Genomic DNA, 23517 nt, shown 5'->3' on the forward strand with positions numbered 1-23517 from the left:
TTGGCGTGGGAGCCCGCCCGTGGGAGCCCGGCCGTGGGAGCCCGGCCGTGGGAGCCCGGCCGTGGGAGCCCGCCCGTGGGAGCCCGGCCGTGGGAGCCCGGCCGTGGGAGCCCGCCCGTGGGAGCCCGCCCTTGGGAGCCCGGCCGTGGGAGCCCGCCCGTGGGAGCCCGGCCGTGGGAGCCCGCCCGTGGGAGCCCGTCCGTGGGAGCCCGTCCATGGGAGCCCGCCCTTGGGAGCCCGTCCGTGGGAGCCCGCCCGTGGGAGCCCGGCCGTGGGAGCCCGCCCTTGGGAGCCTGGCCGTGGGAGCCCGTCCGTGGGAGCCCGCCCGTGGGAGCCTGGCCGTGGGAGCCCGTCCATGGGAGCCCGCCCTTGGGAGCCCGCCCTTGGGAGCCCGTCCGTGGGAGCCCGGCCGTGGGAGCCCGTCCGTGGGAGCCCGCCCGTGGGAGCCCGCCCTTGGGAGCCCGTCCGTGGGAGCCCGTCCGTGGGAGCCCGCCCTTGGGAGCCCGTCCGTGGGAGCCCGTCCGTAGGAGCCCGCCCTTGGGAGCCTGGCCGTGGGAGCCCGCCCGTGGGAGCCCGCCCGTGGGAGCCCGTCCGTGGGAGCCCGCCCTTGGGAGCCCGTCCGTGGGAGCCCGCCCTTGGGAGCCCGTCCGTGGGAGCCCGCCCTTGGGAGCCCGTCCGTGGGAGCCCGCCCTTGGGAGCCTGCCCGTGGGAGCCCGCCCGTGGGAGCCCGCCCGTGGGAGCCTGACCGTGGCCTGGCCGTGGGAGCCCGTCCGTGGGTGCCAGCCCGTGGGAGCCCGTCCCTGGGAGCCCGCTGGGAGCCCGCCCGCCCCTGCGGGACCCCAGGTGGGTGCGATTCTCACTGACTTTGGGAATGAGCCCCAGGGCGGGAGAGACGGCGCCTCCCCTTGTCCCCGCGGCGGGGGGGGGGGGGGGGGGGGGGGGGGGGGGGGGCGTTGACCCGCGTTTCTCTAGTCCCCAGGCTCGTGTTATGTGTTGTTTCTGGGGTTTTCACTGGGCCTCTTTTTCCAGTGGACTTTTTTTTTAACTTTAAAAATATATATATTTATTTATTTATTTTTCATTCATTCATTCATTCATTCATTTGAGAGAGGGCGCGGAGAGGGAGCGCACGGGCACCGGGCACCAGAGCGAGAGGGGAGGAGAGACGCGGACTCCCCGCCGAGGGGCCCATCCCAGGACCCTGGGATCAGGACCCCAGACGAAGGCAGACGCCTAACGGGCTGAGCCACCCAGGAGCCCCAAGACTGTATTTTTAAGTCACCTCGAACCCACAACCCTGAGTTCCAGTCTCCCCCTCCACCAACTGAGCCAGCCAGGTGTCCCCCCATTGGAGGTTTAAATATCCTCAGCCTCTGGCTTCCTTACCTGCCTCTTCCTCCCTGGAGCTGCTAACTCATGGATCGACCTATTCACACTCCTTTGTTCAGACTCGCCGCCGCAGTGGTCTAGAACAGGGGGCTACAGCATCCCAAATGGTAACCCTAACCCCCTAGGAAGCAAAGCCAGCACACCTCTCCACTCTCAGAAATTATTTCCAGATCACCAGAGCACTGTTCTCACTAGGATCCAGGCATACAGTCTGAAGGAGCCTATGTGGCCCTTAGAAATTGCCTGTCTGTCCTCTCAGGGTATACTGGGGAAACTGAGGCTCTGAGAGGTACACAGCCTGGCCCAACCACACTGATCCAGGACTAGAGATTCCTGAGCTTTAGTTGTCCCATTTTATATGAGCTTTAGTTATCCTATTCAGCTAGCCACGGGGTGTGGGGGCTGAACAAGACCTATGGGACATGTGACCAGTTAATGAGTCACTGGCTAGCTTTAGAAAATAATAATTAGGAATGCCCAGGTGGCCCAGTCTGTTAAGCATGAGATTCTTGGTTTCAGCTCAGGTCTTGATCTCAGGATCATGAGTTCAAGCCCCATTTTGGGGCTGAACTTAAAAATAAATAAAATAAAAATAAACAGTAATAATTGGAATAGAAAAAGTGCATTGCAGAGAGTAAAGCTAAGTATTCTTTCATAAAATGTTTCAGTTACATATCTATGTGTGTATTATGGATCCGATCACAATATAAAATGCATTTATTAGTTTGAGTCAGGTCAAAAAGGTTTGAAAGCCCCTGAATCTCATTAGACAGATGGGCAGGGGCCAGCTGGAGATGACAAGCTCTTTAGCTCTTGTAATTTTTCACAGGAGAGGGTAGAGAATAGTTACTGTGATGCCTGGAGACTCCCCAGTTTCTCCATCCTTTGCTCTGGGTGTGTGGGGGATAAACATGGGCATCAAGGCAATCTGGGCTCAAGCCCTAGCTCTCCTCCTTCCCTGATTTTTCTCTGTGTTTCAGGTTGCCTTTCTTCACCTAGGCCAGCTTCTAAGACGCTAATGTGTGTCATGCTTTTGAGCTGAGCACTGGAGTCCCTGACAGGAGTCAGATCTGAGTGTGCCCCTGAGAAACATACAGTATGGTGGGAGAGTCACACAGATGATCAAAGGACAGAGCAGTGAAAAGGAAAATGTGGGGACTGTGGCTGCAGAGCGACCACTGTCTGAAGGAGAGAAGATGAATTTTGAGAGGGTAGTGTCCTCAAGGGTCACTATACGGTCAAATATGAAAACTGGGGGGAATTGTTGCTGTCCCCCAGAAAACCTTCCTACTGAGCTGTGTATCTCTGCAAACTGGTGTACTTTGGCCTCTTTATTTATCAGATGGAAAGTAAAGGGGGTGGAGTGGAAATCCTGTGGAATGAGAGAGGTCTCCTGGAGACAGAGCTTAGCTGGGACGTAGCAGGCACTCTGCTCTGGCTTTTGGGAAAATTGTGAAGCTGCCAACAGTTTCCAGAGCCCTTTCCCAGCCAAGAATTAATTTGTTCCTCCCAACAACCCTGTGAGGTGAGCCAAGCATGGGTGATTGTGCCTCTGAGAAATAATAAACCCAGTGTCACACAGCAGTCAATGGCCCATGCAGGACTGGCACCCAGATCTCGTTTAGCCAAGGGTTCCTTTGGCGGTCTGATGAAGACTGATGGGCCCCTATTCAGAAGAGTATTTTTAACTATGAAAAGTAAATTACTTAGGATAACAAGAATACCAGTTATATAGAATCATTATCAAAATATTTTGTAAAGATTTTATTTGTTTATTTGAGAGATATAGATAGAGAACACAAGCTGGGTGGAGAGGGCGAGAGAAGACTCCTCGCTGAGCACACAGTCCGATGTGGGGCTTGATCCCAGGACCCTGAGATCATGACCTGAGCTGAAGTCAGATGTTTAACCGACTGAGCCACCCAGGTGCCCCTCAAAGTACTTTTTAAAAAATATTTATTTTGTGAATGTCTTTTTAAAACATTAAATAAGATCTAGTTATTGGAATTTTGAGGTAATGAATGAGTGTAAAAAGTATTTCAATTTCAAGTATATTGCAATTATAATGCAATACAAAACTATCATTTCTATTGGTGACAAAGTCACAGATACTGCTAAATAGTACTGTGATTTTTTTTGCTTCCCTCCATGACAGAAAGAAATGCTAAATTCCAATTAGAGGTTAGTGAAAACAGGATGTAATTTTTTTCCCACTCTAAGTTCATGGACCACCCCTGCCAAACTCTTACCATGGAGCCTTTGGGCTCTGTGGAGCCTGTGCTAAAATTCTCTAGGTCTTCTGGCCTAACTCCTACTCTAATGCTGGTTCTTCCCACAGGCACTTACTGTAGACCTACTAAGTGATTGGAAGTTTTCCATCTCCTATGTCACATAGTCCAGAAAACTTCTTATGAGATAGGTGTTATTCTTTCCACCTTGCAAAGTAACTGAGACTCAGGGAGGTTAAGTGATTTACTGAAAGCCACACAGCCAGTAACTGATCAGAGTCCTGTCCCACCAACTCCTTTGTCCCCAGCTGAGGTCTGGGGACCAGAATGTCCAATACCACAGGGGAAAGAAAGTAGAGGAAGGAGGGGTGAACAAGGAACGCTCACATTTATGGAGAACACACTGTAATCTTGAGATTGTGTTCTGTGCTTTTCATCCACTCCTTTAAAACTTAGTGCAGTATTACTCTCCCTGGTGTTTTTTGTTTGTTTGTTTGTTTGTTTTTTAGATTTATTTATTTATTTGAGAGGGAGAAAACATGAGCATGGGGAGGGGGAGGGGCAGAAGGAAAGGGAGAGAATCCTCAAGCAGACTCTCCACTGAGCTCAGAGCCTGAGGAAGGGCTTAACCCTGGAACCTGAGATCATGACCTGAGCAGAAATCAAGAGTCCAAAGCTCAACCAGCTGACCCAGCCACGTGCCCCTCCCCATTTAATATTTTTTTTTTAAATAACAACATATGTATCATCATAAAACAAATTCGAAATTACAATAAGTTAAAAGAAAAAACAAAAATCACCCATAATCTCACCACACAAAAACAAATACTTCGGTATGGTGTCTTCTAGATACACAGACACATGCCCACACCACTATAGCAATAGGAAAACTGGGCCGAGGAGGTAGGGTAGCTTGCCCAAGCGGGTAGGAGGAGCAAGCCCCGGTCACCTGCGGGGGCCCCAGGTGGGTCGCTTCCCCCTTCGGCACTGCGCAGGGCAGCAGTTACAGTTACCCGAGACCGAGGAGTGCCCAGCCTGGCCAGGGAGCCACTGCAGGAAGCCCCTTCCGAGCGGCTGTCACAGCAGGGCCCCTAGACCTCGGCAGCCCAGCCCCCTCGGAGACGGTCCGGAGGGCGAGGCCCCGCTGGGGTGCACAGTGGAGCCGGGGGCCGGTCCCCGCGGCCTCCTGCTGGGCGCTCGCTTCCCGTTGCCGCCTGTCCCGGCTGCTCCGCCTGGGTCCCCGCCCATCTCCCCGCCCAGCCCTGAGGTCGGGGTGCGGTCCCGCGGCCGTCCCTCTCAGTGCGGGTCCCCTCGGGGTCTCTCCCCTGATGCCCAGGACGGACCCTTTCCCTTCCTGTCCATACTAAGGCCCCTGCGTCTCGTCCTGGGAGAAGGGACTTTACCCGATGGAACATCCCACCCAGCGACAAATGGGGACCCAGGCTTTGATCTGATATCAAACTCTCTCCCGAATCTAGGTGACCACCCTTTAGGTTTAGCGTGTTTGTTAAGACACATAAAGCGATGTAAAGGATAATATAGGGACACCCACGTACCCTCCACTCAGTACACGGCAGCCGCTCAAACGCGGAGCCACCCAGACGCTCCAACGTGAGATAAAAATTTAAAAAGAAATCATTATACGGCATGTATTCTGGAAACTATTTTTTTTTCACTTAATCTTGTGTTTGTGAGCTTTGTCTGTACCGATGTGTATGCTCAATCTGGTTCATCCATTTTTGCTGCTGTGTAGTTTTCCACTTAGTAAATGTATGATTTATCCATTTTCTTAATATTTAGATTCCTTTCATGTTTTTTTTATTGCTATACAATGATGCTTTTCTTGAGGTTTTTTCTTCTTCTAAAATGAATTTTAGGGACGCCTGGGTGGCTCAGTGGTTGAGCGTCTGCCTTTGGCTCAGGTCGTGATCCTGGAGTCCCAGGATCGAGTCCCGCATCGGGCTCCCTGCAGGGAACCTGCTTCTCCCTCTGCCTGTGTCTCTGCCTCATTCTCTGTGTCTCTCAGGAATGAATAAATAAATAAAATCTTTTAAAAATGTAGAATGTTAAAAAAAGAAAATATAGTGAATTTTATTGAGGTATATTATATAAACAAGAGAACATACCTATTTTTAGGTTTTAAAGCTTGGTGAGTTTGACAAATGTACACATTGGTGTGCTTACCACCGTAGTCTAGTACAGCACATCTCCGGCACCCGTCCTCACCCTTGCGCCCTTCTGCAGTTAGCTGTCCTCCCCACCCCAGCTCCGCCTTCCGGCCACTCTCTGCTCTCTGTGTTCCTAGAAGTGAGTTTTGCCCTTCATGAACTCTGTTAGTGGACTTGGATAGTACGTCTTCTTTGTGTCTGCCTTCCTTTCCTCACCCCAGCGCCTTTGAGATACTCAGAGATTATTGTGTATACAAATAGTTCTTCCTTTTTATTGCCGAATACATGGAAATACACTCATTATATGGAAATACTACAATTTGTTTATCCATTCAACCATTAATAGGCATTTGGGTTATTTCCAGGTTGGGACTATTATGAATAAAGTTGCTATACACATTTTGCGTGTATGCACACACATGTGCACACATATATTTTCATTTCTCTTGGGTGAATACTTAGGAGTGGAATTTCTGGGTGATAGAGTAGATGCATGTTTAACTTTATAAGAATTCACCAAACTGTTTTCCAGGGGCTGTACCATTTTACATCCCCACCAAAAATGTATAAGAGTCAGGGCTCCAGGGGCACCTGGGTGACTATGTTGGTTAAGCATCTGACTCTCGGTTTGGGCTCAGGTCAAGATCTCAGGGTGGTGAGATAGAACCCTGTAGGGCTCTGCACTCAGCATGGAGTCTGCTTCAGATTCTCTCTGTCCTTCTTCCTGTACCCCTTCCACTTGTGCTCTCTCTCTCTCTCTTAAATAAATAAATCTTTCTTTTATTATATTTTTAAAATATTTTATTTATTTATTCATGAGAGACTCACAGAGAGAGGCAGAGACACAGGCAGAGGGAGAAGCAGGCTCCATGCAAGGAGCCCGACGTGGGACTTGATCCCGGGTCTCCAGGATCACACCCTGGGCTGAAGGCGGCGCTAAACCGCTGAGCCACCCAGGCTGCCCTAAATCTTTCTTTTAAACAGAAGTTTATCATTTTTTTCTGTTAAGACTGTGCTTATTGTGTTCTATCTAAAAAAATCTTCACCTACTTCAAGATGGCAAAGACTTTCTCCTATGTTTTCTTCTAGAAGTTTTGTTTACCTTTTTTCTTAAGATTTTATTTATTTATTTATTTTTTAAAATTTTTATTTATTTATGATAGTCACAGAGAGAGAGAGAGAGAGAGGCAGAGACATAGGCAGAGGGAGAAGCAGGCTCCATGCAGGGAACCCGATGTGGGACTTTATCCCAGGACCCCAGGATCACACCCTGGACCGAAGGCAGATGCTAAACCACTGAGCCACCCAAGTGTCCCTACATTTACCTTTCTGAGTTAGTTTTTGTGTCTAGTGTAAAGCAATGTTTGAAGTGCACTTTTACATATGGATATCCAATGGCACCTGGCTGGCTCAGTGACAAGAGTGGGTGACTCTTGATCTCAGGGTTGTGAGTTCAAGCCCCATATTGGGTGTAGAGGTTACTTAAATAAGTAAAACTTTAAAAATACATATGGATCCAGTTGTTCCAAAATCATCCTTTGAAAAGATTGTTTTTTCTTGCATTGAATTAACTTGGCACCTTTGTCAAAAGTCAATTAATCAAAAATGGGTGGATTTACTTCTGGATTCTCCATTTCATTAATCGGAATCTATCCTTAAGCCAATATGATTCTGTCTTTATTACTGTGGCTTTATAAGTAAGTTTGAAATCAGGTAGTATAAATCCTCTTTGTCCTTATTTTTCAAAATTGTTTTAGTAATTCTAGGTCCTTGCATTTCCATATAAGTTTTTTTTTTTAAGTTTTATTTATTCAAGTAATCTCTACATTCAACATGGGGCTCAAACTCAGTACTTGAAGATCAAGAGCTGAATGCTCTTCCAATTGAGCCAGCCAGGTGTGCCCATATAAGTTTGAAAATCAGTTTATCAGGGGGGCTTAAGTGACTCAGTCAGTTGGGCATCTGCCTTTGGCTAGGGTCATGGTCTTGGGATCCTGGGATGGAGCCCTGCATTGGGCTCTCTATTTGGCAGGGAGTCTGCTTGTCCCTCCACCCCACCCCCCACTCCTGCTTTCTCTCTCAAATAAATAAAAAAAATCTTAAAAAAAAAAAAAAAGAATCAGCTTGTCAATTTCTGCCCCTTAAAAAATCCTGCTGGGATTTTGCTTAGGATTATGTTTAATGAATAGATAGACTTGGAGTGAATTAGCATCTTAATATTTAGTTTCCCAATCCATAAACATGGTATATCTCTTCATTTATTTAGCTCTTCTGTAATTTCATCAATGCTTTGTACTCTTATGTAAGGTCTTGTACATATTTTGTAAAATTTATCCCTTTTTTCTATTTTCGATGCTATTGTGAATGACATTTTTTAAAAGGTTTTATTTACTTATTCATGAGAGACACAGAGAGAGAGAGAGACAGAGACATAGGCAGAAGGAGAAGCAGGCTCCCCTTGGGGACTCAATCCCAGAACTCATGATTCTAGAGTCTCCAAAGGCAGGCTCTCTCTCAACTGCTGAGCCACCCAGGCATCCTGTGAATGACATTTTTAATGTGATTGTCCAATTGCTTGTTGCTAGTAAAAGAAATACAATTTATTTTTTTGTATTCACCTTGTATTCTGAGAACTTACTAAATTCACTTAGTAGTTCTAGTAGCTTTTTTGTAGACTACTTTTAAGATTTTTTATTTTAATACAAAAACATAATTTATTCACAGACAACATGTTTTACTTTTCCTTTCCAGTTTATGCCATTTAAGTTTTTTTCTTGTTTTATTACATTATCTAGGATCTCTAGTATAATGTCAAAAATATTCTTTTGAGTTTTGAGGCAGATTGTGCACTTTTTTTATCTGCACTTGATTATTTTCCTCACTTAGCAGAGATTTTCTTTTTCTTTTTTTTTTTTTTAAATCACACAGGATATTTCATTTTTTTTTTAAGATTTTTAATTTATTTATTCATGAGAGAGAGAGAGAGGCAGAGACACAGGCAGAGGGAGAAGCAGGCTCCATGCAGGGAGCCTGACGTGGGACTTGATCCCGGGTCTCCAGGATCACACCCTGGGCTGAAGGCGGCGCTAAACCGCTGAGCCACCCAGGCTGCCCTCAGCAGAGATTTTCTGAAGGCTTGACCTGGGCTGTTGAAATAGCCCCAGTGATTCCAGTTTTACTTCTAAAATCTGAACTCTCCCTATCCCTCCAATTATACCTGACTCTCCTTTCCTAGAGGAAGCTTCTGATTTAATCAGACCTGAGAAGGGAGCCTCCTCTCCCAGGTTTTTGTTCATGTAGCTCCCCCCTTGTACTTACCTAAATCCTTTCCACCCTTCAATGTTCAGCTTTAAAAAAAAAAGCCCCTTCTGCAAGAAGCCCTTCTGTGAGCAATTCTCAGGGCATTGTTCTTTTTTACATTATTTGTTGTTCTGACTATATGTACCATTCACTGAACATCTTCCATGTACTATTATCTCACTTAGCAATTACAGCTTCAGACTACAGGCTCCTCTTCGATGGAAGTTGCACATACTTTAGTCCCAGTTTCACCGCACTCAGCTTAGGGTCTTCTTGAAGGCAGGGCTGCTGCTTTGTGTTGCCTTTACTCCTTTGTGCATAACAGGAAAAAAAAGGAACCTTACCTATGGTCTGATGTAGGTCTATGCCAAAGGTAAGGCTGGGTAATTAGAGTTCAGGCCAGATTTCGATTTCCACTTGTCTCTTCTGCTGCACATCTTCAAAACCTGCATGGCCATAAGGGTCAACTATGCCTCAAGGAAGCAATTAATAACTGAACAGATCATTCTGAAATATGTATTTTAAATATAAATATGTAGGTATTATATATATTGAAACTCAGAGAGGTTAAACTACTCACCTCAGGACCCAGTCGGTTTTGTCCTGGGTCTGTCGGTCCCCAAAGCTCAAGGAAACACTGCCTTTGCCTATCTCCCTCTCTGGTTTCAACATTAGTCCAGCACTTTACATGTTAGTAAGCATTTTTCATGTTCACAGTTCTCTTTCAACCCACAGTCAGCCACTTCTGGAGTTTACTCCAAGATTTCTGCAGTCTGGGGTGAATGTCTTCCCTTGTTCCAGGACTATGTCTCTAACCCTAAACCCCTGTCCTAGCTGGAGTGTTATCAGAGTCCAGGAAGCAAAGAATAGGGAAAGGCAAGGATTCTGGTATGAGATCAGACTGTCTCTACTTGGCAATTGACTTCCTGGAAGAATTTGGACTTTTTACTTAGCCTCATCTGTAAAACGGAAGTCAAAATATCCAACCCTATAGGAATAATGTAGAGGTATGTGAGCACTCCTTCCACTTTGCTGAGAGCAAGGATTATGTCTCATGTCTTATGTCACACACAAGAAGACTGCAGCATTTATTTACAGGGGATTCTTAGTGATGTTTGTCAACCCTATGACAGGAACTGCTTTTTCTCTTGATCTTGGGCAAGTCTGTTCCCGTCTCTGAGCCTCAATTCCCTGTCTTTTAAATGGAGACAATAATACCTAAATAGCCATAGGAACTATCATTTACTGGATATTACTATGTGTCGGGCACTGCAGTGGTTTGTGGGTCTATTAGAATAGGCTTATGAGGTAAGTGCTATTAATATCCTCCATGTCCCAGAGAAAGACACTGAAGCCCAGAGAGGTAGAGTACTTTGTTTATGAGTCACCCAGCTGCTAAGCAGCAGAGCTGGGTTGTGAATCCTGCTTTGCAATTCTCTAAACTAGGATTTCTCAACCTATTGACATTTTGAGATAATTCTTTGTTGTGTTGGATAGTCCTGTGCATTACAGGATGTTTAGCAGCATCTGTGGCTTATACCCACTAGATGCCAGTAGTACCCATCCCCCAGTTGCAACAACAAAATATGTCTCCAGATATTGCCAAATGTTCCCTGGCAAGCAAAATCACCCTTAATTAAAAACCACTTGTCTATATTCTAGAGTCCTAGACAATGTCTTTCCTCTGCAATATGACCAAGCTAGGGAAGCTTCTTTCCCCACAAGAGTCAGTAAAGGAAGTCAACTGCAGACAAGTACTGCATTGGTGATAATACTGTTTCATATATGTTACAGCCCATTTCCACTTACAGAGTACCTTCTCATACATTAGTTTCTATGAATATTCCAGGTGAAGGAACATATAGACAAAGGTGTCTAGCACAGTCCCCAGTGCTTATTAGGTAAAATCTTGATTTTCTTTTATTGGCTAGTTGAAGCAATGATAGTTTAGTGGGGTTTAGTGACAGTTCCAAGTTTACACAGCTGGTAAGTGGGTACTGTCATTTGTCATGTCAATTAACCTGTTAACTATTGTTCTTAGGTTTTCTACTTTAATCCAAAGAGTTTCTGCTTTCATTGGGAGGAACAACGTAAATCAGAAGAGTTAGAATCTTTGTTTCCTGGAGTTGAAAGGAGCCTCCAGGCCATTAGCTCAACTCACTACTGTATGGTATTCAATCCAGGGAAGGGTTGCCAGGGTGGCTAGTTAAAATTGAATTTCAGGTAAACAACAAATAATTTTTTTCAACAAATAATTTTTTAATAGAGGTATGTCCCATGATGATATCACTAATATCAAAGACAACTGTGGCCCTGATACTCCTTCTGGAGAATGATGAGCAGGGCTCAATTGGCCATGCAGTCAGAATGGAGCACTTATATTCTAAGGGATTAGAGAAGGGGTTTCTGACTGGGCTTTCCCATATTGCTGAGATGGGTCATCTACTCTGTGGAGGGAGCCTACCAGATGCAGGGGTCCAGACAGTCCTTGGGACATTCAGAAAAACAATAGATGATGACCATGAGGTCAGTCAAATGACAAATGCCTTTTGAACACCTACTCTGAGCCAAGCATTTCTTTTTGTTTGTTTTTTTTTTAAGATTTTATTTATTCATGAGAGACACAGCAAGAGAGAAAAGCAGAAACATAGGCTAAGAGGGAAGCTGACTCCCTGCAAGGAGCCTGATGTGGGAATCGATCCCGGATCCCAGGATCACACCCTGGGCCAAAGGCAGACGTTCAACCGTTAAGCCACCCAGGCATCCCTGAGCCAAGCATTTCTTATACCCAAAGAATACAAGAGGGAGAGCAGTCCAGGTGGCTCAGAGGTTTAGCGCCGCCTTCAGCCAAGGGAGTGATCCTGGAGACCCAGGATCGAGTCCCACGTCGGGCTCCCTGCATGGAGCCTGCTTCTCCCTCTGCCTGTGTCTCTGTGTCTCTCATGAATGAATGAATGAATGAATATATATATATATATATATATATATATATATATATATATATAAATACAAGAGGGATAAGGCAATATCAATATAGCAATATCAAGGAAAGTGAGAAAATTTTCTACCTATGTGATCGGAGGAAGGAATAAAGAGAATATGGCAAGAAATTGAGGAACATAAAGCACAAGGGCTTTGAATGGCATACTAAGGAACTGAGCCTTTACTCCAAGAATAGGAATGGAGGACACATTGAAGCAAAATGATGATATGGTCAGGTTTGCTTTTTTGGACCATCATTTAGCTTGTGATGTGAAGGATGGATTGAAGGAGGGAGTTGGAACCAAGATGATGAGCTAGAAGGATGAGAAATCTTGAGTTAGGATAATAATAGCAGGAAGAAGGAGAGGGGAGAGATTTGAAAGATATTAAGATGTGGGGCTTTGTGTTCCTGCCCCCCCCCCCCCAACTATTAGGACTATTTGTTCTCCCCTTCTTCTATGTTAATGAAACTCTCAATTTTCATCTGGGCACATGGCCATACAAGTAAAAACTTTATTTCTCAGTGATCCTTGTCTGAGTGGCTATTTGGTTAAGTTCTTCTGACCTGGAGGATGTGCTGTAGTGCCCTAACATAAAAGTAGAGGATGGAGGGGCACCTGGGTGGCTCACTTGGTTGAGCACCTGACTCTTGGTTTCAGCTCAGGTAAATGATTTCAGGGTGGTGGGATTGAGCCCCACGTTGGGCTCTGTGCTCAGCTTGAGATTCTCTCTCTCCCCCTCTCTCTCTCTGCATCTCCCCCTCTTCACACATTCTTAAACAAATAAATTTTTTAAATCTTCTTTTTAAAAAAAGATACAAGGTTGAGGTGGTCAGCTCTCTTGGGTTGTGCAAATGATGTCACTATCCTAGGGATGGCAAAGCCATTAGCCTAGCTAAAGGTCCAACTTTTACATATGGTAAAGTTGTGGCTTTAGCCACTGAGCCACCGAAGTGTCTCCTTTCCCCTAACTCTTATTAAAGTTTCAATTCTTGGGTGCCTGGGTGGTTCTAGTCGGTTAAGCGTCTGCTGGGCTCAGGTCATGATCCCAGGGTCCTGGGATGGAGCCCCACAGCTGGCTCCCTGCTCAGTGGGGAGTCTGCTTCTCCCTCCTCCTTTGCCCCTCACCACCTGGTTCACGTGCACACACTCTCTCAAATAAATAAAATCTTAAAAATAAATAAATAAAATTTCAGCTCATGGCTTAAATGGCATTCATCAGGGAGATTTCTGAACTCCAGAATAGCTCCAGTGCCAGTCTTTCTGTACTTCTTCCCTGTGCTTGTCATAATTATGTAATAATTGGTGTAATTATTTGCTTAATGTTTGTCTTTCCCACTAATGTTTGTCTTTCCCACTATTCTCTAAGTGCCAAGACAGCTAGGAACATGCCTGTTCTGTTCACTGATGTATCCCTAGAACGTAGTGCAGAACTCGACACATAAACAGTGCTGAAGACATATTTGTTAATGAATGAATGTCCCTTTCAACCATAACTTTCCAGAAAGTACCCTCATCAGTATACTCTCTTCTTAGCACACTCTAGCCCAGCTCAGAGAGGTCCTCCTTTCTTGAAGGACCTGGGACCAGTTGATGTTGGAAAAGGAGAAGTCAGCCAAACACAAAAAGGCCTTTTTCATACCCACAGCGAGAAGTGACCCTTTTCCAAACTCCTAACTCGTGGTCTCTGGTTTGCTAATCTACTCTGAACTAATAGCAGATAGCTAAGGGAACAGTAATAAGACTTAAGCAGACAACATATTGATTAAAAATTAAGCTTGGCAAATAGTTAAAGTACTAAATGCTAAGATAAAACCTGATAAATATATTGCTTATAAACAAAGTGTTAGAAGATAACTAAAGTGTTAGTTGAAACTCAAATATTAACTACTCAACTGTTAGCTGATTACCAATAGATTAATTTAAAACTAAATTGTTAGCAGATACTGATTAGCCAATGATGAAGGTGACAGTTGATAAGGATTTAAAGAGATTTATTCCCCCTAGGGAACCCTTGCACAGTAGAGGGGACATGGGAGCATCAAAAAGCTGATAGAGCATAGGAATGACAGCCTAATTGGGCCTGCAGAATCCTCAGCTGGACTTTAAATTTCCGGGGGAAACTGCTCATCTTTGGTTTCTAGATAGATTCTAGTCAGGGATAGTATGGAGCTGGTGCTCGAAATGCTTACTTTATAATTAAATTATATATGCTAAGGGCCAGGCACTGTGCTAAGGAGAGGAGAGCAGTTGCTTAAATAATAATAATGTAGTGAGTGAGTGGTATGTGAAAGGAAAGGTTGTGGGGTTTGCAAAGGCTCAGTGGAAGAGAGACAGTATCTCAGGGAGAGATGATGAGTTTCGTTCTGGACATGTTGAACTGAAATCTCAGTAGACATGCCTAGTAGGCAGGTGACTATGAGTCCAGTGTAGAAAAAAGGTAGAGATTTGGGTGTCAGTAGGGCATAGATGGCGGGGTGCCTGGGTGGCTCAGTTGTTAAGTGCCTGACTCTTGATTTCAGTTCAGGTAATGATCTTAGGGTTATGGGATTGAGCCCCATGACAGGCTCCATGCTCAGCTTAGAGTCTGCTTGAGATTCTCTCTCCTGGGACGCCTGGGTGTCTCAGCGGTTTAGCGCCTGCCTTCAGCTCAGGGCCTGATCCTGGAGACCTGGGATGGGGTCCCATATTAGGCTCCCAGTATGGAGCCTGCTTCTCCCTCTGCCTGTGTCTCTGCCTCTTTCTGTGTGTCTCTCATGAATAAATAAAATTAAATAAATAAATAAATAAATAAATAAAAATTTTTAAAAAGTTTCCTCTCACTATCCCTCTGCCCCAACCCCTGCTAGCTCTAAATAAATAAATAAATAAATAAAATGTTTTTTTGAAAATAGGGCATTGATGGTGGTCAAACTAATGAGATGGCTGTAGAAGGGTACAGGGAGTGAGGACCAGCCTGTTACCCTAAGGAAGACCAACAGGAAGGAGTAAACAGGAGGAAGAGACATCAGCAGATACTGAGGAGGAAGGAGCACTCAAAGAGAAAGGGGGAAAACCAAGAAAGGGAAGAGGATGAGTCAGGGAAAAGAATGCAGTCAGCAATGTCAGATGTGGCTGAGAGGTCAAGCGAGACAGGTCAGAGAGAGGTCCACTGAGAACGTGGTTCCGAGGTGTCCATCAGGAACATTTCTGTCATTGCTGCGTTTCATTGTGGGTGTGCGCACACAGCATATGCGGAGCTGGAACTTGGAGCAGGGTGTGTAAGGGCACCCTGGAGGCCACCATAGTGGGGCTCGTGGTCACTCACAGAGAGTCCTCATTTACTCTGGGTAGCTTTGGAGAGGGACCATTAAGGGACACTGCAAGAAGGATAAGCACAGTTTAACCCTTTCATTGTCCAGTGGGAAAATGGAAGACAGCAGAGAGGAAACAATTTGCTTGGTCTAGGAGTCAGGGGCACAGCCAGGACTTAAATCTGAGTTTCCCTTCTAGAAGAGTGACCTTGGGAGGAGTGGACATGAAATTCTTATTGGCTAAGGAATTATCAGTCAGTGACTTTGTCTATCACCTCAGTTTTTAGCTGCCTCTTTTTATATTTCTATAAAAAAATACGTATTTTACATACAAAATTCAAACATTACAGAAATACTCAACAAAGACAGTGAAGATCTCCTGTTATCCCCTTTCCCCTGACTCCCTCATTGACAACCACCATATTAAGGTGGTCGACGGGCACCTGAGTGGCTCAATTGGTTAAGTGTCTAACTTTAGCTCAGGTCTTGATCTCAGGGTCCTGGGGTTGAGCCCCAGGTCAGCTCTGCCTTTCGCTTCCCACTGAGCCAGTCCCTCTGCTTCTCCCTTTTCATGCTCTCTCTCTCAAATAAGTAAATAAAATCTTTAAAAAAAATAGTTTGGTCCATATTCTCTCTCTTCCTCACTTAACACTAAAAATTTTTGATAAAAATATTATACTTCCTTATTCTGGATTTTTTAAATAATATTTTATTTTGGGATATCTGGGTGGCTCAGCAGTTGAGTGTCTGCCTTGGGCTCAGGGCCTGATCCCGGATTCCCAGATCGGATCCAGTCCTGCATCAGGCTCCCTGTGAGGAGCCTGCTTCTCCTCCCTCTTCCTTCGTCTCTGCCTCTCTCATGAATAAATAAAATCTTTAAAAAATAAATAAATAAGAAAAAAATAAAAAAATAAATAAAAAATAAAAAATAAATAAATAAGAAATAAAAGATACTGCCAAATCACCCACTTGTGCCAGTTCATTGTCCCACCAACAGGTATTATGAATGCCCATCTCCCCACAACCTTACCAGCTATGGGTATTATCATTTAAAAAATCTTTCCAACTTTAGTGAGGCTGAATATCTTCTCATAGCCTTATTATCCTTCTACAATATTCATTGAATTATCTATTTATAACCTCTGCTTATTTATTATTATTGAGTACTTTCAGTCAGTGAGTTCTTATTGGGCAATAATGATTGGCTCGATAAAAAAAAAAAAAAATAGGAAGTCTTTGTACCAAATTGCTAACAGTATTTATTTACCTCCAGGGAATGAGATATAGAAAATGAGGAGGGGGGATATCTTCATTTTTATTTTACATCATTCTGTGTTATTTTACAATCTATATGCATTACTTTTGTAATTTAAAAAATAATACAGAGGAAAACAATTACAACAACAAATAAATCTTTGGCCTGGATTCTCAATGGCTGGAAATTCATGTTGGGCACAAGTTTTTATTGATTACAAGTTATTTTTTGGTTTATATGCAAAAAAAAAAAATTATTGAATGACTCCTAATAAGCTGGCACTGCCCTAGGCACTTTAATAGATCTTTCATCCTCATCCTCACAACGGCCCTGTGAGGTAGGAAATGGTCCCATTTTACAGAGTTCTTAATAGGCAGGAGATTATTGCTTGATATACTTCTATTTGCCACATGTTTTCACGGGCTAGAGGTTCTTATTGGCTGGTGATTCATTGGTCAAGAGCTCTCATCGGCCAAGAGTTCCGATAAGTTGTTCTAAGACTCAAGTAATCCAAAATACTAGAAAATTTCCCCCTTAGGAGTAATAGGGAAGGTGGGATAAAAGTGGAGTCCATAGGCCCTCCCTCCAAGCACCATTGAGCACCACTGAGTTTGCTTTGGTCACCTATTCAAGGTGGAAGACGGAGGGAGAGTAGGGAATGGGACAGTGGGAGAGGAGAGAAAGTGGTTATAAGTCTTCTCGCTTCTTCAAGATGAGCTTCCTCACAAGTGCTGTGATCTGGGGCCTGATATCTTCCACCGACACAGTTGGGTCCCAAGCCCCTACTACCTTTCCATCTGGGGCCACTAGGTATTTCCAGAAGTTCCAGGTGGGCTCCTTCCCAGAAGTCTCTAGAGAAAAAGGAAGAAAGAGAGCAAAGTGTGCTTCCCCTGTATCCCCTCTCCTGGAATTCCACTACCAGTGTCCATCCTTCCCTTGAAGCAGTGGTTCTGTTGGTAAGAATTAACTTTTTAAAATCCTGATGCCCAGTCCACACCCAGACTACTTTTTTAAGATTTATTTATTTATTTATGATAGACACAGAGAGAGAGAGAGAGAGAGAGGCGCAGAGATACAGGAGGAGGGAGAAGCAGGCTCCATGCAGGGAGCCCGAGATGGGACTCGATCCTGGAACTCCAGGATTGCACCCTGGGCCGAAGGCAGGCGCCAAACCACTGAGCCACCCAGGGGTCCCCACACCCAGACTACTTAAATCAGAATCTCTGGTAGTAAGATTCAGGGATCAGTATTTTTTAAAAGCTCTCCAGGAGATGCCAGTATGGCCCCAACGTTGAGAACTATTGCTTTAGGATTCTGTTAAGTGTTTGATAAAAGCAGTATCAGCTCCTCCTTTCTTAATGATCTCAAACTACTGAATAGTCTACAGCTATTCTCTAACGAAATCTTAATGGTTTCCAAATGTTAATCTGTGGACTGGTTGCATCTGAATCATGGTGGTGGGGGGGAGATGGTGTGGGGTGGTGGTGGGGGGTGGTTAATATAGACAGATTCTTGGGATACTCGGGTGGCTCAACAGTTGGACATCTGCCTTCGGCTCGGGGTGTGATCCTGGGATCAAGTCCCACATCAGGCTCTCTGCAGGGAGATGTCGGTGTCTCTGCCTCTCTCTGTGTCTCTCATGAATAAATAAAATCTTTAAAAAATGTATATAAAGAGATTCTCAGGCCCTACTTCAGTAGGTCTCAGGCTAACCCACTTTTAAGAGCTCCCCAGTTGCTTCTAAAGCAATATTAGATTTGATCTATAACTATGAGACCCAGAAAAAGTACTAATAAAAACATAGGGGAATAAACAAATACTAGGATTGACTCATAGAACAAAATTCAAATCTGCCTCGGTAAGGGATCCTTTGTTTGCTATACTGTTGTTTTTCATCTACTCCTCCAGGCGAATGGGGGGTGGCGGTAGGGATTTGAAGGCATCAGAAGCATGGAGCAGGACAGGGCAAAAATGGAGCCCAGAAAGGAAGAGAAAGGCCCAAGGGAAGAAACAGGGCCATAGTGACAAGGTTGGCCTATGGACCTCGTCTTGTGGTTCGGAGGCTTCTGGGGTTGCAGAAGGGATCTATTTCTGAAATATTAAGGTCTGGTATTTTTTGGCTCATGGCCTCCAGACTTGGCCCCTAACTCAGGGCAAGAGTCGCCCGTCCTGTCCCCCTCTTGGCCAGCCTTCTCTGGGGATGTGGCTTGTTTTCTCTATCCTAAGCTCGCCTGATGCACACTGAGGCAACTGAGGGCCGGGTCTCCTTTAAGCAGCCCCGCGAATGAAAACAGGGTCCCAGCGAGGCCTGCAGGAGTGGGGGGGGCCTCAAGGGCCGGGTGGGGCTGCTCTCGATCGCCAGCGCCCAGGCGCCCCGCCGGCTCCGCAGGGCCCGTCACCCAGCCGGCCAGCGGCTTCTGCTGCGGGGCCGCGACCGCAGGGGACTCACGGGTCAGGTACTTGAAGGCCGGGTGCGCCCCGGTGCCCGTGACCGCGACCTTGCTGAACATGGGGAAGGAAACGCCGTAGGTGCGGCGGGCGAAGCTCTCGATCTCACGGTCGCCGTCGGGCTCCTGCTGGCCGAACTGGTTGCAGGGGAAGGCGAGCACCGTGAAGTGCCGGGGCCCCAGGTCCCTCTGCAGCTGCTGCAGGCTCCGGTAGTGGCCGTCAGTGAAGCCGCACGCGCTGGCCACGTTCACCACCAGCGACACCTGCAGCAGAAGCAACCGGACACATGCAGCCTGAGTGGTCGGGCCCTGGGTGCCCCGGGGCCTGACCTCCAGTGCCGGGTCACCCCGGGGGACCCTGACCTCCAGTGCCCGGTCGGGGTCGCCCCAGGGGCCCCTGACCTCCAGTTTCGGGTCGCCCGGGCCCCTGACCTCCAGTGCTGTGTAGCACACAAGGGCAGCACCCCAATGGGCACCAACACGCCCACAGAGGCGCCCCACATCACACGTGCACGCACGTGTCTGAGGACAAGCCTCCGCCAGCCACAAAAATACATTTAGCACACATCACACAAAGCCCACCAACACACACATTTATAGAGGTGCACCCACGGGTGCGCTCACGTCAGGAGGCAACGTCGGGGAGTGCAAAGGTGGATGTGCGTTCAGGTTCGGGCCCAGTTGACTGTGCTCATCGCCCTAGTGGCCTCCCTTGCAATAGACCCACTGGAAACCCACGAGGGCAGGAGCTACGTCTGCTTCACTCCCAGGCGTGACACACGGAAAAGGCTCAGGAAGTGTTTGTTGAATGAACACATGTGCACACGTACACAATCACCTGCAGAGGTTGTAGATAGACATGGGGTTTCTTCATAAGAGGCCCTCAGGGCAACCCCATTTTGCCCCCCTCCCTCCAGCACACAAATACCACTCTCTTGAGTCACTAGACTAAACCTTAAATGTATTATCACCTTATAATAAATGTGTTTAACTATAGCCTTTAGGTGATAAATACAAAGCTGGCTGATAGAACTCAATTATAATACTGCATATAGAATTTTGGCACCAATGCTGTTTTTAGCTTCTAGTTATACATTGTTAAAGAATTCTTAAATCTTACCCTGTGTCTGAGCAGCCCAGCCCCATTCCTCTGGCCACTTCTTTAGAAGAGCCGGGATTATACTGGCTGGCTCCATAAAGAGAGTCCCCTCCCATAGGCAGCCTGGCCACGCACAGGTACAACTGCTCAGGCTACACACGGTTTCTCAACCTCAGCACTTCAGACATTTTGGGTCAGATATTCTTTGTTACACGGGGGCTGTCCTATTCATTGTACAGAGTTTAGCAGCATCACTGGCCTCTACCCACCAGATGTCTAGTTTTGACAGTCCAAAATGTCTCCAAACATTGTTGCATGTGTCCTAGAGTAGGTGAGAACTACTGGGCTGGATGGTGAGAACACTGAGTTAGAACTCCCCTCCCCTGCTTCCACCAGGTAAGGAAGGACCCAGTCCATGGGGCCACAGGTCATTAGGACAACCTCTCTCATTTGTGTCAGCATGTCATAGTCTGCCTGTGATGGGGAGAAACTAGGACCCTTAACTCCCTTCCCTAGTTAGGGGTCTTTCTCTTTTTTCTCTGCTGGATCCCTGAGCAATGAGAGCATGAAAGGTTGCTTATTTTTAATTTACATCTTGTGCATCTGCCCACTTTTTTGGAAGGAAATTCTACTTTTCCTTCCATACCTGAAACCTAAAAAGTTTATCTTTAAAGTGACCAAAACATGGATGGACAGACACATCCAAATGCACATAGTTTATATATATATATATAGGACAAGGAACACCAGGACTCCCGCCATAATTTGGCATTTTAAGGTTTAGAAAGTGCTGATAGCCATTTCTTTGTGGTCCACCCAAATCTGGATGCTGTACCTATGTGTCCATTACCAACTCCCCACATTTCCCACACCAAGGCCCTAGGTAGGTCCATCTTTTTTTTCCATCCTTTTTGCCTCAAGCCCATTTTGAGAAATGGACTGTGAGTGCTCCCTATTACACACAGTGCAACATCTAGGCCTCTGAATATAGCGTTCAAGGCCCCTCTTGGGCCCTCCCTACTCTCTCCAGTCTCATCTTCCGCACTCAGCCTCACGCTTGATACTCCTGCCAGCAGAGCTGCTCGAAGCCCACCCACCCCTCCTCCTTCCTTGTCCATGTTGGTTTGCTTCTGAGCCTTGGTATGAACAGTTCTTTGCTTGGAATGCTCTTCTTGGGTCTTGCCACTCACTCTTGTTTCAAAGACTTACCCAGGCCCATTTTCCCTGTGAGTCCTCTCTGAGCTGAGCTCCCGCCTTGGTGAGGAGACAGCTGTCAGCCTTGGGGGACTCTGGTAGCTCAGCCCCACTGCCATCTTAGGGTTTCGCCTAGAGAAGTCTACGGATGGATGGGGGAGTCCCCTCTCCGCTCTGCTTTGTGGAGCTGGGCGAAACCCTGGGCAAAGGCCTTTCCTCTGGGGCCTTGGTGTGGGCGCTGGAGCAAGGTGTGCGCGCACCTGAGCGGGTCCCTGCCGGGCTGCACGTGGCCTCCGCGGGGCTCTCAGAGGCCTGGGGAGCAGCACGGGCCCAGCGTGGGGGCGAAGGGGGCGGCGCTCTGCAGCCGGGGGACAGGGGCTGGGCCGGCCGGTCTGACTCCCTAGCCCAGGGCCGGGAGGGGAACCCGTCGGCGGACGGGGTTTCAGGTTTCCCTGCCCGGGCCGGGGCCACGTCGCCGCGGGGCTGAGGGCGGGGAAGGGGGAGAAGGGGGGACAGGGGGCCGGGCTGGGGGGGCAGCAGGCCGTGCCGGGGGCGGGGAGAGGAGCAGGCCCTGCGGGGGGGGGGCAGGCCCTGCCGGGAGGGGGGGCACCAGGCCCTGCCGAGGGGCGGGGGGGAGCAGCAGGCCCTGCCGGGGTCGCCCCCCGCGCCCGCACTCACCGAGCCGCGGTATTTCTCCAGCGACACCAGCTTGCCCCGGATGTTGACCGCCTGGAAGGCGTAGAAGTCCTGCTCCCGGGGCGCGCAGGCCGCAGCCCACAGGAGCAGCCACGCCGCCACCAGGGCCACCATGCCTGGCTCCGAGCAGGCAGCGCAGCGAGGGCGGAGTGGGCGCGGGGGGGCGGGGGCGGGGGCGGCCCCGGGGAGGGGCGGGGGGCAGGGGCGGCTCTAGGGAGAGGCGGGGGCGGGCAGGGGGGCAGGGGGGCAGGGGGCCCGGGGGCGCGGCGGGGGACCGGGCGGGGGGCGGCCGGGTGGGGGGAGGACCGGGGGGAGGAGGAGCGGGGACGGCCCCGGGGAGGGGGTCGGGGGGTGGGTCCGGGGGCCCGGGCGCGCCCCGCCCTCTGCCCACTGGCGCGGGTTGCGGCCGGGCCTCCGGTGCCCCCCTGCGCCGGCCCCCGCGCGCCCCGCAGCCCCGCAGCCCCGCAGCCCCGCAGCCGCGGCAGGGAGGCCCCGTCGGGGTGCAGGACGCCGCGACCCCGCAGCCCCCGGGGCACCCGCGCACCGACCCCCCGCGGAAGGGCAGGGAGAGAATGGGGTGAACTGAGGGCAGAGAGGAACAAAGGAGTCCTGAGGTCCGCGGATCGGGACTCCTCTGCTCTCTAGGACTTGCCTCGTTGCGTTGTCCTGTCGCTTTGCTCTTCTTAGTGTCCCTTTCCCGGTGGCTGCGACCCCTCCCAGGGGCTATTGGCATCCCTCCTGAGCGCTGGCCCACTGACAGGCACCTTCAGGGTCTCGTGATGAGCTCGTACCAGGCAGTAGTAAATGACCTTACCGTAGGGCAGCTGGCCCCCTCGAGGTCCTGAAAGCTTTCCTTCAAAATTCCTTAGAGCCTCACGCTATCCCTAACCCCCACTAACTAAAAAATGTATCGTCAGTCACCCCTCAGGACTCTCGTGCAGCTCTTTCCGTCCAGGAGTCCTATCCCTGTGCTTTAATAAAAGCACCTTTTTGCACCAAAAAAGCATCCCAAGAACTTTTTCTTGACCGTTTGCTCCTGGTCCATGACTTCAAAGTGCTTGTCAAGTTGAATGGTGTCTACAAACTTTAGGTGAATGCATGTAGGTTTCCTGAGAGGGATGGCACAGAGAAAGGGAAGAGAAGACAGAAAGGGCCTGTTGCAAGTTGGGTTTGGGAGAAGTAGAGATGGAGGTTACGGTGCAGGAATTTTTGAGGGAGCACTCTTGGGATCAACATCTGTGGAAGGGAGGGAGGGAACAGGAGTGGGCTCCTACTGTAGGGTCCAGAGCTCCTACAGGCCAAAGACCAGTGTTGGCTGACCCCCTGGGGACTCTGGAGCTACAATGGCCCATCACAGTAGTCCCCCAGATAAACTAAAATGGCCAGACTAGGGTTTTATATCCCTGCTTCACCAGTCCTTTTTTTTTTTTTTTTTTTTTTTCACCAGTCCTTGAATGTGGGGCCAAC

At 47.9% G+C, this 23517-nt stretch overlaps 1 protein-coding gene and 1 long non-coding RNA gene across 3 annotated transcripts in view; one reads left to right on the top strand and one right to left on the bottom strand.

The window, feature by feature from the left end:
* Positions 1–23517, top strand: part of LOC144281545 (uncharacterized) — a 55003-nt gene that overhangs the window by 26862 nt on the left and 4624 nt on the right. The gene's annotated exons all lie outside the window — the stretch shown is intronic.
* GPX7 (glutathione peroxidase 7) lies at positions 16595–22205 on the bottom strand. 2 transcript variants are annotated; one of them, XM_077844894.1, is made up of 4 exons: positions 22033–22205; positions 21370–21414; positions 19064–19325; positions 16595–17465 (listed from the first exon to the last, which is right to left on the bottom strand). In XM_077844894.1, the coding sequence occupies exons 1-4, from the start codon at positions 22162–22164 to the stop codon at positions 17302–17304; spliced, it is 603 nt and encodes a 200-aa protein (XP_077701020.1). In that variant the 5' UTR covers positions 22165–22205; the 3' UTR covers positions 16595–17301. The 2 variants fall into 2 exon arrangements, with proteins under 2 accessions (XP_077701020.1, XP_077701021.1); XM_077844895.1 differs by lacking the exon at positions 21370–21414.

The sequence above is a fragment of the Canis aureus genome, chromosome 13 (assembly GCF_053574225.1).
Source record: "Canis aureus isolate CA01 chromosome 13, VMU_Caureus_v.1.0, whole genome shotgun sequence".
Lineage (NCBI taxonomy): Eukaryota > Metazoa > Chordata > Mammalia > Carnivora > Canidae > Canis > Canis aureus.